The sequence below is a fragment of the Gastrolobium bilobum genome, unplaced genomic scaffold (genome assembly GCF_033153095.1).
Source record: "Gastrolobium bilobum isolate Gb01-03AN ecotype WA unplaced genomic scaffold, APGP_CSIRO_Gbil_v1 utg4239, whole genome shotgun sequence".
Lineage (NCBI taxonomy): Eukaryota > Viridiplantae > Streptophyta > Magnoliopsida > Fabales > Fabaceae > Gastrolobium > Gastrolobium bilobum.
In genome coordinates this window covers 39,566-55,749 of record NW_026896746.1, presented here as the reverse complement: position 1 = coordinate 55,749, position 16,184 = coordinate 39,566, and the positions used below count along the sequence as shown (strand labels likewise).

Below are 16,184 nucleotides of genomic sequence, written 5' to 3'. Positions count from 1 at the left end.
TGTAGATCTGTTCGAGTATTTAGTGCGCATTAAAAATAGGGAAGGCTGAATCAGTCTTGTTTAACTGTTCCACTATTGGCAGATTGTATGCATCTATTTAATTACTATTAAATGAAATAATTCCAAATTCTCCTATTTTCATACTTATTAAATTATTTAATTCTTTTCTATTTTTAATATATTAAGTAAATTTTGAGAGTGGATCTTCTTAGGTGAAAAAATGATTATGTGGTCATGTTATTTGATCAGAACCACAAATTTAAAAATTATACACTTTTTTTCTCTTATCTTATCTCATCATCGATGAGTGGTTGTGATCAAATAACATGATCACTTTTTCACATGAGAAAATCCACTCCCGTAAATTTTTCATTTATTTCTGCTTTTTCAAGTACTAATTAAAACAATTTTTGTGATAATAATTTAGAAAAAGTAATCATTTAAAAAATAAAAAATAACGAGCATAAAAATTATATTAGTTAAAGAGTGTTTAATATCTTTAATTATTTAAATTTATTAAAAAATTAAACGTTTCTTATTTAATTATTTATTTTAATTATTTTTATCCAACATTTTAAGCCTACCCATTGCAAAATTCTCTAACATAAATAAGGTTTGAATTTTCTACGCCAATATTAAATGTACGAACAAAGATATCTCTACTTGCCGATAACCGATGTTATTGTCTCTTAAAGAAGGTGTAGTACATTTACCGAAGAAAAGAAAGAAAAGAATATGTACCAAAAAAAAAAAAAATAATAAATAAAAGAAGGTGTAAGTACATATTTGAATTAATTTTTTTGAAAAATAAATCTTTTTCTTAGAGTTTTTTTTAAAGGAATTAAAACAAAAATTCTCTTTTAGTCATTTTTCTAAACATGAATTAAATATCGAATTTGGTCATTTAAAATTTATTGTATTATCATTTTAGTTCTTTAAACAATTTTGTTATTCGATTATTTAAAAAAAATATAAATAGTTATCAAATTTATTTTATGTATTGCTACTTTAGTTTTTTATGAAAATAAATTTGTTTTGTTTTAAATTTATAAAAATTAAGTTAATAATTAAAATTTGAAAACTAATTAACAATAATATAGTATTTAAATGATTAATTTTATATTTTACTTTTAAAGAAAAAATATATTTTTCATATTACAAAAGATAATTTTATTTCATGCAACACACAACAGATTGATGTAACTCAATTTTTTCTTTCTCTCTATTCTCCTTAATGATTCTCACTCTTACATGCTTCTGTTTAAAGAAATCAATGAAATAGGCTCACAGTTTCAGACGTCTCTCTAATCACTTACTATGAATCTCTTATTTCTTCATTAGACTAATCATGTTCTTTTCGGTGCTAGCCACTTTTTATATGAATAATTAATTAAAGAGAAAAACAATAATTTGATTTAATTGAAAACAAAAAAAAAAGTTAAGATTTGTTAAATAAGATCGTATATGGAATAATAATAAGTAATGATCGATTATTAAAAATAAAAATAATGTGAAATGGGGTTGATTGTTAACTCTAATATTATGACATATTTATATTATTTAATAAAATTTTAAACAAAATTTAAGAATCTTATTATTGGAATAATCATCTATCTTGTTCATGTCTTGTATTAAGTTTTTCTTTGAATATCAATAAAAGTATAATGGAATAAGTATTTTTTCATATATTTTTAAAGTATATATTGTATTAGTTTTAATTATATTAATGGAGTGAAAAGTGATTTCAGATTGACGACGCATCTTACGGCAATAAGCATAATAACATACATGTTGTGTAATGCGTAGGATGCGTCGTCATATTAGTGACTTCTTTGGAACAGTTTTCTCGTGTTGTGTAATTCGTTTTTATTAGTTTCATGTATTGCATAAAAAGAAAAGAGAAATTGGTACATGTAAATTGGAAAAAGTATATTTCACATTATTAACTTAACTTGGCTTGGAATCTTTTTTTTATGTCTTTTGCTGCTACTACTAGTTAAGATAGATTATTTATTATTTATTTATTTTTGGTAAGGGGCATCAGGCATGGCCCCAAAGCAACAAACATAAGCAAAACTAAAGCAGGAAACTAACAGAAGAAAGTAAAAGAGCAGACAGGGACCATAAAAAACAAAAAGTTAACAAGGATTTAGACTATCAGCCTCCAAAAGATAGATTATTCAGTCATACAGAATCATTAGAACCGCCTAATAGTATTATGCTTTTAATGCCAGGACAAATTGTGATCCAAAGAATAAACACAAGGGACATAGCACCAAGCACAAAAGTCATCGGTGGCTGTGCATCATTCTAAAATGAAAGGAAGTAAATGACAAGATTGCCGAAGCAGACTAACCGTACTCGTATTTTGTAGTAAAAAATAGCTTCAAATCATTTTACCAAAAAAATAAATAAATAGCTTCAAATCAAGGATCCGCACGAATATATTTTCTTGTTCATAAATGGTTGGTGTAAATACTTTTGTATCCATCTTTTTCTTTGCCATAAATATTCCTTTCATTTTAAAACTTGTTAGGCTATTTTAAATTATTTATTATTTTGAATCTTAAGGAAATATTAATGACTTCCCCCCCCCCCCTAATTTTATGTTTCTCTTTTAATATTTTTACTAAATTAAATGAAAGAAAACATTAATGAAATATTAAGATAATTTAGTAAAATATAAATATATTTTTTAAAAATTAAAAATATTTAATAAATTTCTTATTTCTTGTACAAAATCCTTAAACTCTATCAACTTTGAGAGTGAATCCTCTCATGTGAAAAAGTGATCGTGTGGTAATGTTATTTGATCACAATCATTCATTGATGATGAGATAAAAAAGAGAAAAGTGTATAATTTTTAAATGAGTGATTGTGATTAAATAATATGACCACTATTTCACATGAGAAGATCCACTCTCATCAACTTTTATCAAACCAAAAGACAGTTATTTAAAAGCACTGTACAATTAGTGAGTCTGTGTGTGTATCTTATTAAATAAATTTTCTGTCACGCAACAAAGAAATCTGTTATCAAAACGTGAATAGGCATCACTTTTATAGGTAAAAGACTACTGTAAAATACTACAAAAATGGAAGAAATTTCAGGGTTGATGTAGTAATTTCACTAAAAAAGATATTGTTATATTATTTATAAGTTTATAACTTTATGGTGAATTTAAAAATTTTAAGACAAAATTATAAATTTATAAAGTAAAAGTTACAATATATTAAAAGGGTTTGATGTTTGTTATTTTAAATGAAATAAACTATGTCATTTAAGAGAGAGATAGACACAAAAAATAAAAATCATGGGGAGAAAGTGAGTGACTTTTTTTAATTTAAATTTTAAATAAAAAAATTATTTTTTGTCCATCTCTCTCTTAAAATGACATAACTTTATGTCATTTAAAATGACAAATACTTTATCTATATTAAAAATACATATTTATTAAAATAACATGATATTTCCCTTTCAAGAAACAAAATGGACCGTGCAAACTTATGAACGAAAAGAAAACATCAAAGTTGCTCACCAAAAGAAAAAAAAAAAACATCAAAGTTGGTGGCTGTTAGAAATATTATCAAAATCGGTGACATGATGTGCGCAGCTCACTGGTAATAAATTGTCGATGTAATTCGACGGTATATCCAAATTAAGGAAGTGGTCCTGTTTGTTCAGGAGACATTGAGAGAAGGAAAGCCTAAGCAATCAGGGGGAGGTGGTTAGCACTTGGCACTTTTTCAGATTATGGGTACGGGCTTGGTATTTATGGTCTCTGACGTTGTAGGGTTTGTGTGTCTCGGGTATGTGATGATCTATTGTATGTTGACAAAAAAGTAGTTTGACAAAAAAGTAATTGGGACAGTGACCAACGTGCCATGCTTTGACAAACAAATTATCAGAATGTTACGCGAATAGTAAAATTTCTTAAACTGTCACGCGTGATAATTCGCTACACAATGTATCGAATTACGTTTGCAAATAATTCGCTACACTGTGTAGCGAATTATGTCAGGTCAGATTGCCCCGTCAGCAAGAATGCCACGTGTTAACCCTGGAGTAATTCGCTAGGGTATGTAGCGAATTAAGTTGACCAGGAGTCAGTCATGGCAGTCTCTTATCGGACACGTGTCACAACTCCCATAATTCGCTATACCTTGCAGCGAAATACATGTCAGATTGCCAGTCCTGTCCAGTCATTGTCAGGACAAGTGTCAATACCCCCAAAATTCGTTGTACTGCCTAGCGAATTATGTACTTATTTTGCCATGAATCATAGCGAATTAGAGACCGCTCTGACTGATAATGGACAGGTGTCAGCCCCCTAGTAATTCGCTAGGGGGCATAGCGAATTATGTTGCATAAAATGGTACCCCATGTAGCGAACTTTGTTACTATAAATCAGCTCAATTCCATTTCAGGAACGGACTTTGAGTGCGAAAATTTGCCATTTATATACAAACATTACTACTTTTGTGTTATCTTTTGTGAATGTTAGTTAATTTTCTACTTTTGTAAAATGAGTGAGGGTAATCGCCACAGTTTATTATAATGGGAGAAGATATTTTGGACCAAACGGGCAAGTTTTTGAAGGTGATGCAAAAATGTTTCGCATGAGCCCAACATGCAATCTTCACGAGCTTAAGAAGATAATCTACAAGAAGTTGAGACTACAATGTGGTCAAACTCTAGCTCGATTGACCGCTAGGTGTGCCTCTAGTAACCCCGTGCAATGGGTTGGCGTGGAAATTGTTGAAGATGACGATGTAACGTTAGTAGTAGATGCAAGCACTTCAGAACACGGCGAGTCAAGATTTATTGAATTTTATGCAGAAGTCAACTATGGTGGACAATCAAGCAGTCAACTTTCTCCACCATCCACTGACATCATCGACATAAACATGGTGCCAGTGGTTAATCCGGAAGATGAGGACGCGTCCTCAGCCTGCATTAATACCCCCAGTCAATACCCCCAGCCTGCATCAGCCATGGCTGAATCTCCTCGGGAATGTCAAGGTGATTATGGGTCGCAGCATGGCGCACATTAATTACACGATCATTGACATTCGGATCTTCACAGGTGTTCCACACATGTGTGGAAATATGTCTGTCCTGCAAAGTTAGGAGAGTATTAACCTCCGGCCCAGGGTCAATCACGCTGCGTGGTGACCCAGGACGAGCTGCATCATCATGCTCCATAGATCTAATTACAAGCATAAAATCAGCATATTAGCGATAATTTAAACTGACAGAATGCAAAATTAAATAATTGCACAATTATAATGCACAACAATGAAAACAATTATTTATTTATGACTTACGTAAATGTTATAATTATGTACACTATTAACATAAATTATTAACCCAAATTATAATCAAAAACTAAAAATACATTAATATAACCCTAAATAAATACAAAAAAAAACAATTGAATAGTTTACAACTAATTGAAGTTTATGCTTTAAATAAATTAACAAATTTCTAACCTAACATTTAAAAAATCAACACTAACTAATATTATAAAATTATTAAAGCCTAATCAAAAAAGAAAATAAATTATATTAACATTAAATTATATTACAAAATTATTAAAGCATAATTATAAAAAAAAAATTTATAGGGAAATTTTTAAGAGAAAGAACATTTCCGTAGATAAAAAAACAATTCAGATTATAGGAAAATTTTTAATAGCATAAATATAAAACTAAAATAACTTAACTTTATATGAAAGAGAATGAACCTTAAATAATACTTTAACTAACCTAATGTTTGAAATATCTACATTAACTAACCTAATGTTTCAAAAATCTACACTAACTAATATTAAACATTAAACAATGCATTAAATAATACATTAAATAAAATAGATTCAACCAAAACTAACCCAAATAACTAGATTAACTAACCTAATGTTTCAAAAATCTATACTAACTACTATTAAACATTAAATAATGCATTAAATAATAAATTAAATACAATATTGAAACAACAAAAACTAAACAAACAAAAACACTAACCCAAATAACTACATTAACTACTACTAAACATTAAATAATAACTTAAATAAAATTTTAAAACAAAAAAAACTAAAGAAAAAATAAAACTAACCTTTAGAAAGAGAGAGACCACACTTAGAGAGAGAATGAGTGAGGTTGGAGGGGTGGGGGGCGGAGGGGATTTATAGAAAAAATTTGAAGCAAATTCGCTACGGTGTGTAGCGAACTTGTGCATGATTGACACGTGTCCAGCATGCTGTTGTGCGGCAGGTTTCCGTTAGGAGTAATTCGCTACATACCCCAGCGAATTACTCCAGAGTTGACACGTGGCATTCTTGCTGACGGGGCAATCTGACCTGGCATAATTCGCTACATAGTGTAGCGAATTATTTGCAAACGTAATTCGCTACACTGTGTAGCGAATTATCACGCGTGACAGTTTGGAAAATTTTACTGTTCACGTGGTATTCTGGTAATTTGTTTGCCAAAACGTGGCACATTGGTCACTGTCCCAAAGTAATTTGGCCAAGCATATTTTGGTGTCAATGATATATTCTTTTAAGGAAAAAAACTATCATTTAAAAGGATACAAGTTGTGTCCTTTTAGATAATTTACATAAAGTATGACCGGTCATACTTTGTGTAAATCATAAAAGTTGCTTTTTTTCTCTCTCCTCAGTCATATCGCTGACGTGTAAAGTGAAAAAAAAGTAACTTTTCAGAATTACACAAAGTATGATCGGTCATACTATGTGTAAGTCACTAAAAGGACAAAACTTGTATCCTTTTAAATGACACACACTAAACCCTTCTTTTAAAGCATGTAAGATGTATTCTTTTAGGGACTTATACAAAGTCTGATTAGACATACTTTGTATAAATCACTAAAAAGACACAAATTTATATCTTTTAAAAAGATGTTTTTTTTTTTTTCCCTCGTCATAATGATTTGGTCAACATTGTAAGTTAGAATAGAAGTTGCAAAATGTGGAAGCATATTTCATGAGTGTTAAAAACAATGTACTATATGCCTGAGAGTGAGAATAACTGATAGATTTGTCCAACTGAGAGCGAGAGTATCCAATCCCGGTTATATTATTAAACATTACAACTTAAAATTAGGAGATTGGCATAGCAGCAAGATTGATTTCATTTATAAATGAGATCAGAACTTCCTAATGAAGTCGAAAATGTGATTAGTGATTTCCTCTGCTGCTTCTTGATTATTGAAGTGAGCCACTCCTTTTTGCACAATCACTTCCTCCAAATACGGCACAGCTTCCTTGAAACCTCCACCGTGGATATGCTGCTCCGTGCTTCGCGAGGTATAAACCATGTCTAATTCACCTGTAATGAATTTCACAGGAACCTTGATTTGCACTCCAGTCCACGGTGCTGTCAGCTCCCAATTTCTGCAAAATACATACAAGTGTAATTAACTAACTGTCTTTATAATTCGGGGATCCCAGTCATGTTGTACAATTCTCATGAATCAGGGAATTACAAGTTAATATTTCTATAGTAATTCAACCCTCCAGTGAAGCCTGTTTTCTCAAATTTAGAGACAAAATAAGCAAGATCATCTTGTGTGAGCCAAGAGGGCAAGGTCTGAGGAGTATCCGGATGGAATCCAGTTCCATATTCTCCCTTGGGCAACATTGGAGGACCAGTTTTGCGAGTTGTAAGGATGTTTTTCAGCACACTTTCAGTCCCAACTTCAGCCATCTCAGCTTCCATTTTTCCCGGCTCCTATTGACACGCGGGTTAAAAACAATTATTGCCATCAGATCTAACATTACATTTAACTCTCACTCCATTTCATAGAAAAAATAAAATATCATATTGGAGCTTCATAATCCACAATTTATAATCTAGAACGGCATGTGTATGAACAACTAGTAAGCTTAGGAAGCTTAAATTATGCAAAGCCTATTAAAATAAAATGAAAGGCAGGGCTAGCTAAATAAAAGAAGTAATAGAAGAACCTGAAATCTGCAGATATAGTAGTCATCTCCATACAAGGCACGCAAGGCATCTATGGTCCTGATGTTGGGGTTTCTGTGGAAGAATGGGACACTGAGGCATACATAGGCTTTGACTCTGTCGGGACGAAACATGCAGAGGTACCAACCCATAAGGGCTCCCCAATCATGACCAACGAGGAAGACTTGTTCAACACCCAATAAATCAAGAAGTGCAACGATGTCACCCACTATGTGAAAGTATGTGTAGTCGCTGACTGAAGCAGGGGCATCGGTGTCACCAAAGCCACGCAGATCTGGGGCAACGGTGCGGTATCCGAGGGAGCTGAGAGCCACAATCTGGTGGCGCCATGAGTACCAGAGTTCAGGGAAACCATGGAGGAACAGCACCACAGGGCCTTGTCCTTTCTCTGCGATATGCATTTTGATGCCGTTGACTTCCACTGTCCTGTGCTCGATTCCCTCCATCTCCTTTCTTGCAGCAAATGCCACAGATCAATGAAAATGTTTTATTAGTGTTTGCTATTGAAATATTGGAACTCAAACAAAAACAAAAAAACAAAAAAAGTGATTAATAATATTAAACGTTCCTCATCCATCGATAATACCCAAATTTATAAGCTTGTTTGCCTTTCCTCTTTAAAATTGGATAGGAAAAATGTTCCATCTATATAAAAAAAAAATTAAATGAAATAACGTAAATATTGATTTTTAAATTAGCAAGTATATCTATTATTCTTATTAAATTAGCAAGTATATCTATTATTCTTATTAAATTTAAATAAAGGTTAACTCTGACGGATGAACAATAGAATCGAAGTCTTCTAGTATTAACACAAGATATAGTTTTATCTTGGTGCATTCTTTTAGTGTAGTTACACTTCAGTTACACAATTTGTATTTAGTTACATTGTGGTTAGAGCTGTTGTAACTAATTTGTTATAGCCGTTGTAACTGATTGCTGAGTCACTCCCTTTTATGCTCTCATATATTAGAATAGAGCCAAGTGTACAGATAATTCAATTTTCATAATGCTGAAACACTTTCTTCGTTCATCTCTCTCTCTCTCTGTTCTTACTTTCCTCTGTTACTTTTCGTTCTCTTTGATGGTATCAGAGCCTTCTCGTTGAGGGCCTGATACAGATACACACCATGACTTCCGCATCGTCTCGAGATTCAATGGCAGAAAACAAAGCTCCACAACTCTTCAATCATCAGATCTCTGTTAAACTAACAGAGAAAAACTACCTTCTTTGGAGTCAAGTTGTAGAACCGGTGATTACATCTCATCAACTTCATTCTTTTCTTGTTAATCCTAAAATTCCATTGCAGTATGAGTCAGAGCATAACAGAATTGATCAGATCGTGAATCCAGCTTACATTGACTGGATACGGCAAGATCAAATGCTCCTTTCTTGGCTACTTTCAACGATTATTGAAGAAATCCTCAATGAGATACTAGGAGTTCAACATGCATGTGAAGCATGGGAACAGATCCATAAACTTTTTCATGGAATGATGCGTTCAAAGCTACGCCAACTCAGATCTGAGATTCGAACCATCAAGAAAGGAGGTAGATCAGTAGTGGAGTACCTTCGACATGTAAAAACGATCTGTGATGAGCTTAAAGCTATAAAGCATCCAGTACCATTGGATGAACAAACAGAGATAGTTCTGGATGGACTTCCACCTGAATTCAATTCCTTTGTCTCCTCAGTTCGTGCGCGTGAAAATCCATATGCTCTAGATGATTTACGAATAGAGCTCATAGGTTACACGAGATGATGTTGGCTAAACAAAATGATGTACTGTTATCTGAGTCAATGTCAGTGAATGTTGCTCAAAAGAGTTCAAACTCTAACCAGAATGATAACTCCAACAACACTGCTCCTTTGATCCCAACTTCCCTTGGTCAAGCACACAACACTGGATTTAACTCAGCAGGAAGAGGTAGAGGAAGATTTTTTGGCAGAAACAATCGTGGTAGAGGTCGTGGAGATCACAGCAATCTGCAATGTCAGTTGTGTTACAAGTTTGGACATGATGTTCACAATTGTTGGCATAGGTTTGATGAGAACTTTACTCCTACACTGCCAGCACCAGAAGCACCTCAGTTTTTCTAGTCAACTCCCAATTTTTCACATCAGAGGTCATTTCAGTATGTGAGGCCATCCAACACTGTTCAGTCTCCACAAGTTATGCTCACATCTCTTCCACAACAGCATTCTTCCTCACAGCAAAATACAACAGTTCAACGAGGACTTCTCCCTATACCTTCACAACTACCAGCACTAGATTGGTATCCTGATTCAGGTGCATCCCATCATGTTACTGCTGAACCTCAAAATCTGCTTCAGAGTACTCAACTTTCAGGTTCTGATCAGATCTTCATAGGCAATGACCAAGGTCTGCAAGTTCGAGCTACTGGTTCCTCTTATTTTCCCTCTCCTCTCAAACCACACACAAATCTCTATCTTCAAAATTTACTTCTTGTCCCTTCTATTGCAAAGAATTTAGTCAGTGTTAGCAAGTTTGCTAGAGACAACAATGTGTTTTTTGAGTTTCACCCACTGTCTTGCTGTGTCAAATCACAGGAATCTCATGAGGTGCTGTTAGAAGGAACATTGGGCAATGATGGATTATACCATTTCAATGGTGTTCAACTTTCTCATCCTCCAAGACAAACAAGTCAGCAGAGTCATTCCACTTTATCTCCTTATTTTCCCTTTGTAACTCCATGTGTTCTCCTTATGTGTCTTCTACTCCCAAGTCCACTGATGTATCATTACCTTGTGTAAATAACACTGCTGTTGTAACTAGCAAAGCAATAGGTTCAAATTACTTGTACAATCTGTGGCATTGTCGTTTGGGTCGTCCTCATAGTGAGGCTCTCAAAGCTATACTTAGTTCCTGTAATATCTCTATTCCTAATAAAGATGACTTGTTTTTCTGTTCTGCTTGTTGCTTGGGAAAAGCTCACAGATTGCCATCTACACTTTCTTCCACTAAGTATAACAAGCCTTTCGATCTTATATACAGTGACCTATGGGGTCCAGCCCCAATCAAGTCTACTATGGGATACACTTACTACATCTCATTTGTTGATGCATACAGTCGATTCACTTGGATTTATCCTCTAAAATTAAAATCAGAGGCTCTTCCAATTTTTAAACAATTCACTACTCTTATCTCTAATCAGTTTCAAACATCAATCAAAGCTATCCAAACAGATTGGGGAGGTGAATTTCGATCATTCACTCAACTCCTCCAAAAACTAGGAATTGTTCATCGCATTGCCTATCCACACACTCACCACCAAAATGGTGTAGTTGAACGAAAGCATCGCCATATAGTTGAAACTGGTCTTACACTTCTTGCATATGCCTCTTTACCTTTAAAATTTTGGGATCATGCATTTATCTCAGCTGTCTACCTCATCAATTGTCTTCCTACTGCCCCATTAAACTTTGAAGTCCCATATACAAAGTTATATAAGGTTGTTTCTGACTACAAGTTCCTTAAAGTCTTTGGGTGTGCTTGTTTCCCCTTTCTTAGGCCCTATAACACACATAAGCTTGAGTTCAGATCCAGTGAATGTATTTTTCTTGGATACTCACCTAATCACAAAGGGTACAAGTGTCTTAATTCAGATGGGAGGTTGTTTATTTCTAAGGATGTTCTGTTTAATGAAAGCAGATTCCCTTACAGCTCTTGGTTCCAATCTGGTTGCTCATCTTCTAACAGCACTCATTCTCCTGTAAGCAGCATTATACCTCTTATACCACAAAGTCAATTATTGCCAACAACACAGTCTCCTACAATCTCCATACCTGCACACTGTCCTGGTAATTTTTCTCCTCCCAATACTTCTGATTTCCACACTGGTACGTCCTCTTCTCCTGCTAATTTGGATTGCTTCACTGACACATCTTCTCCTCTCAATAATTCTACTTCCAACAATCCCGTAACTGATTCTGCTCATATTATTCAGCCTGAACACCAAACTGTTCCTGTAAGATAGTCCACGAGATCATCACGTCCTCCAACCTATCTCAAAGATTATTGTTGCAATCTGTCCTCCATCCCTATTAAACAAAAACCACAGGCTCTTACCACCTCTCTTGAACCAAGCTCGATGAAACAGGCCTTGGCTGCCCCTCACTGGCGCTCAGCTATGCAAGCTGAATATGATGCACTACAAGCTAATGAAACATGGACCTTAGTCTCACTTCCACCTAACAGAAGAGCCATAGGCTGCAAGTGGGTCTTTCGTGTGAAGGAAAATTCAGATGGCAGTATAAATAAATATAAGGCAAGACTTGTTGCCAAAGGGTTTCATCAACAAGATGGATTTGACTACAATGAAACATTCTCCCCTGTAGTCAAACCTATTACTATTCGTACTGTTCTGACCATTGCTGTATCCTATGGATGGTCCCTACGTCAACTAGATGTCAATAACGCCTTCCTAAATGGAATCCTTGAAGAGGAAGTTTATATGCAACAACCCCCTGGGTTTGAATCTAATGATAAGTCTCTTGTTTGCAGGTTACAGAAAGCTCTCTATGGGCTGAAACAAGCTCCCAGAGCTTGGTTTGACAAGTTAAAGAGTGCACTACTGCAGCTAGGCTTCTCTGCAAGCAAATGTGATCCTTCATTGTTCTTATACCGAAAAGACACACACTGTGTTTTCATGCTAGTCTATGTGGATGACATTATTATCACGAGCAGTGATCCAAACTTTGTTCAGTCTCTGATTGCTCAACTTAACTCCCAATCTGCACTCAAAGACCTTGGTGTTCTTGATTATTTCTTAGGCATCGAGGTTAAACGAGCAACTTCTGGAGCTGTCATCCTTTCTCAGTCCAAGTATATCAAAGATTTTCTAATCAAGGCCAATATGGCTGAAGCCAAGAGCATCTCAACTCCCATGCCATCTGGGTGTAAGCTGTCTAGAACTGGATCCAATTATTATTCTGATCCTTCTTATTTCCGATCCATTGTTGGGGCATTGCAGTATGCCACCTTGACCAGACCTGAACTCAGCTATCCTGTTAATAAGATTTGTCAATTCATGTCTCAACCTTTGGAAGAGCATTGGACTATAGTTAAACGTATACTCAGATACTTGAAAGGTACCATTCATCATGGGTTGGTGCTGCAACCTAGTCATCCTAGCAGCCATTTTTCTATTACAGCTTTCTGTGATGCAGACTGGGCAAGTGATCCAGATGATAGAAGGTCTACCTCAGGAGCTTTTGTTTTCTTTGGATCCAATCTTGTATCATGGTGGTCTAAAAAGCAATTGGTTGTAGCCCGTTCAAGCACAGAAGCAGAATATAGGAGCCTTGCTCTTACTGCTGCTGAGATTCTATGGTTGAAATCCTTACTCAAAGAATTGCAGATTCAGTTCTGTACTCCTCTCATCTATTGTGACAACCTTAGTACAGTATCTTTGTCTCATAATCCAGTGCTACATGCCCGTACAAAACACATGGAACTTGATATTTTCTTTGTTAGAGAGAAAGTTATTGCCAAGGAAGTGCAAGTCCTTCATGTTCCTGCCATTGACCAAGTTGCAGATACTCTCACAAAACCTCTTGGAGCTCCTCGATTTCTTTCTCTTCGTGACAAACTCAGAGTAGTGGATTCTACAACTTTCAATCAGAGACTCTGAGTTTGCGGGGGTGTATTAACACAAGATATAGTTTTATCTTGCTGCATTCTTTTAGTGTAGTTACACTTCAGTTACACAATTTGTATTTAGTTACATTGTGGTTACAGCTGTTGTAACTGATTTGTTACAGCTGTTGTAACTGATTGCTGAGTCACTCCCCTTTATGCTCTCATATATTAGAATAGAGCCAAGTGTACAGATAATTCAATTTTCATAGTGCTGAAACACTTTTTTCGTTCATCTCTCTCTTCTTACTTTCCTCTGTTGCTTTTCGTTCTCTTTGATCTAGTAACTCCGGCCCCCCAAAAAAAAAGTCTCACGAGAAAGCTTAGGAAAAATGTTCAAGTTACCAATGGGTGACTGTTTATTGTGACAACAAGGTAACAATTTTTTTTTTTTTAATGCATAAGATGAGATTTTAGAAATTTGAATTAGATAGTAAGAAAAACTTCGAAATTACAAGTGTTGTCTCACTTAATTTTAAGCCTATCCAGTATCCACGAAATGATTAATTAAATAATCTGAATATGGGAATCCCACGAGATTTATGTAAGGCTGTGGACCACTTCTTTCCAATCGCAGGCCAACAAATTTGACTTTTTAAACTAACGAGCTTAGGCAAAGAGAAGGCAATGCGGCTCTAGACAACATTGAGAAGATTAGGTTCTGCAAAAGACAAATTGTAACGTAAATTTTTTAATAAATGATAGCTTCTGAAATCTTATCCCCTAGTGTGGGTCCACCTCTTTTTATTTTCTACAATAGTAATCATTAAAATTAGAGAAAAATACTTTTACTTTTGATTAAAAAAAATATGTCAAACTCACGTAAAATTAAATAAGTTTCTTTGTGATTACCCAAAAAAAAAATAAGTTTCTTTGTAAATAAAGGATTTTAAAAAAATATTAATAAGACTCTCTTTTTTGGTGAATATTAATAAGACTCATTTACTTTTATATAAGTATAACAGAAAATTTATTTTTTTACAATTAAAACAGAATCATAAAGTACTTAAAATAAAAAAAAATTTAAAGGACACAACTCTTGTATTAAATTATTATATTTCATTATTTTTTACCTTCTCTCTTCTCTATAATACTTTTTTTCTCTCCTCTTAATTTTATGAATGAGAGAATCTAAAAAAATCATTAAATATGCATCAAAACACCGTTTAAAATGACACATATATTCTTTAAAATAACAAATATTTTTCTCTAAAATAAATCCTCTCGAGATGCATTTATTTGGCTCAGGGTGTGCAACACGGTTAAATAAATATTAGGGAAAAGTTCATCAATGCTCTTGTGATTTGCTTCAGAATCACCTATACCCCTATGATTTTTATATCACAGATGCCCCTGTGATTTGTAAAAGGATATGTTTTTTATCATATATGTCCTTGTGATTTTTTATTTTTTACAAAACACAGGAGTATATGTGATAAAAAAAAACCACAGGAATATAGATGATTCTGAAGCAAACCGAGATATTTTGGTGAACTTTTCCCAAAATATTACTAATGACAAGATTTTTTGTTCACGACAATCAGCATATGTACATTTACAAACTAAATACAAATAAATACTAAAATTTTCAAAAATATCTTTGCTCGTAATTGTCACCTTTTGTTTAAGAATTATATTATGCTAATATTATGATTGGCTTCTTAAAAAGTTCACAATCACAATGTTTGACCGATTGAAGTATAAAATAAGAATTTAATTTTCATATATTGCCTTGTAATTTTTTTTTACAATTACATTATCATTTAATTACACATTACACAATTATTAAGGTATTTTTACTATCACTACCACTATTTAGACAGTTAAAGTTTTTAATAATATGTTAACATATTGTTAAAAAATATTATAAATAACATTCATGTAGCAACTGTATCTAATTTAAGCTCAAAATATTTAAAACAAAAAATGCACTAAATTTTCAGGACACCAATATTGTTTTATTGTTTGTTTTTCTTCCGTTATAAAATATTGTTTTCTATTCATCCAAGTAAATACGAATGTATTATTTTGGGAAAAATGTTTGTGAAAGATAAATATTTTAATTAAAACTAGTATTTTTTTATTTAATATTTAAATTAAAAAAATATCACATTTCTCCCACCATTTTTGTTTCTTTTATCATAAAAACCAATAATTTTGACAATAATAACATAATTCTATATCCTTTAAAAGAATAAATATTAATCTCTATTACTTTATGGTTCAGGAAACTCCTCTATCTGATCAAAATCATTGGGCTAATTGGTTTTTCTATAACGAGGTCCTGTGGCCCAAACCCAGCTATACGACGAACAGAACTCTTAAATACCAAAAACAAGTAAATAACGTTGGAGACAAATACATACTAGAAAGTAGAAAAAAAACAACATATTTCACAGAGAAATGAAAAAATCACAAACCCATCACAAGTCACAAACAACATAAAAAGATTTGTTGTGAATTTTTCTTAGTTTAATACTTAAATGCAACCTTTTTTCTTTTCTTTTTCATTTTACA

The 16,184-nt window shown here is 33.4% G+C and overlaps 1 protein-coding gene across 2 annotated transcripts; it reads right to left on the bottom strand.

The window, feature by feature from the left end:
* Nucleotides 1–7,029: 7,029 nt before the first annotated feature.
* On the bottom strand, nt 7,030–8,521 carry LOC133301796 (uncharacterized). 2 transcript variants are annotated; one of them, XM_061501497.1, is made up of 3 exons: nt 7,989–8,521; nt 7,703–7,752; nt 7,030–7,415 (listed from the first exon to the last, which is right to left on the bottom strand). In XM_061501497.1, the coding sequence occupies exons 1-3, from the start codon at nt 8,451–8,453 to the stop codon at nt 7,169–7,171; spliced, it is 762 nt and encodes a 253-aa protein (XP_061357481.1). In that variant the 5' UTR covers nt 8,454–8,521; the 3' UTR covers nt 7,030–7,168. The 2 variants fall into 2 exon arrangements, with proteins under 2 accessions (XP_061357481.1, XP_061357480.1); XM_061501496.1 differs by having other exon boundaries at nt 7,508–7,752; nt 7,989–8,509.
* Between the last annotated feature and the right edge of the window lie 7,663 nt (nt 8,522–16,184).

Bases quoted from the DNA above. Each gene is read 5' to 3' on its own strand.
- LOC133301796 (XM_061501496.1), bottom strand. From the start codon at position 8,453: ATGGAGGGAATCGAGCACAGGACAGTGGAAGTCAACGGCATCAAAATG. The intron at 7,753-7,988 runs GTTCTTCTATTA...GCGTGTCAATAG, and splicing joins ACTATATCTGCAGATTTCAG to GAGCCGGGAAAAATGGAAGC. The intron at 7,416-7,507 runs GTAATTCCCTGA...TGTATTTTGCAG, and splicing joins TACTATAGAAATATTAACTT to AAATTGGGAGCTGACAGCAC.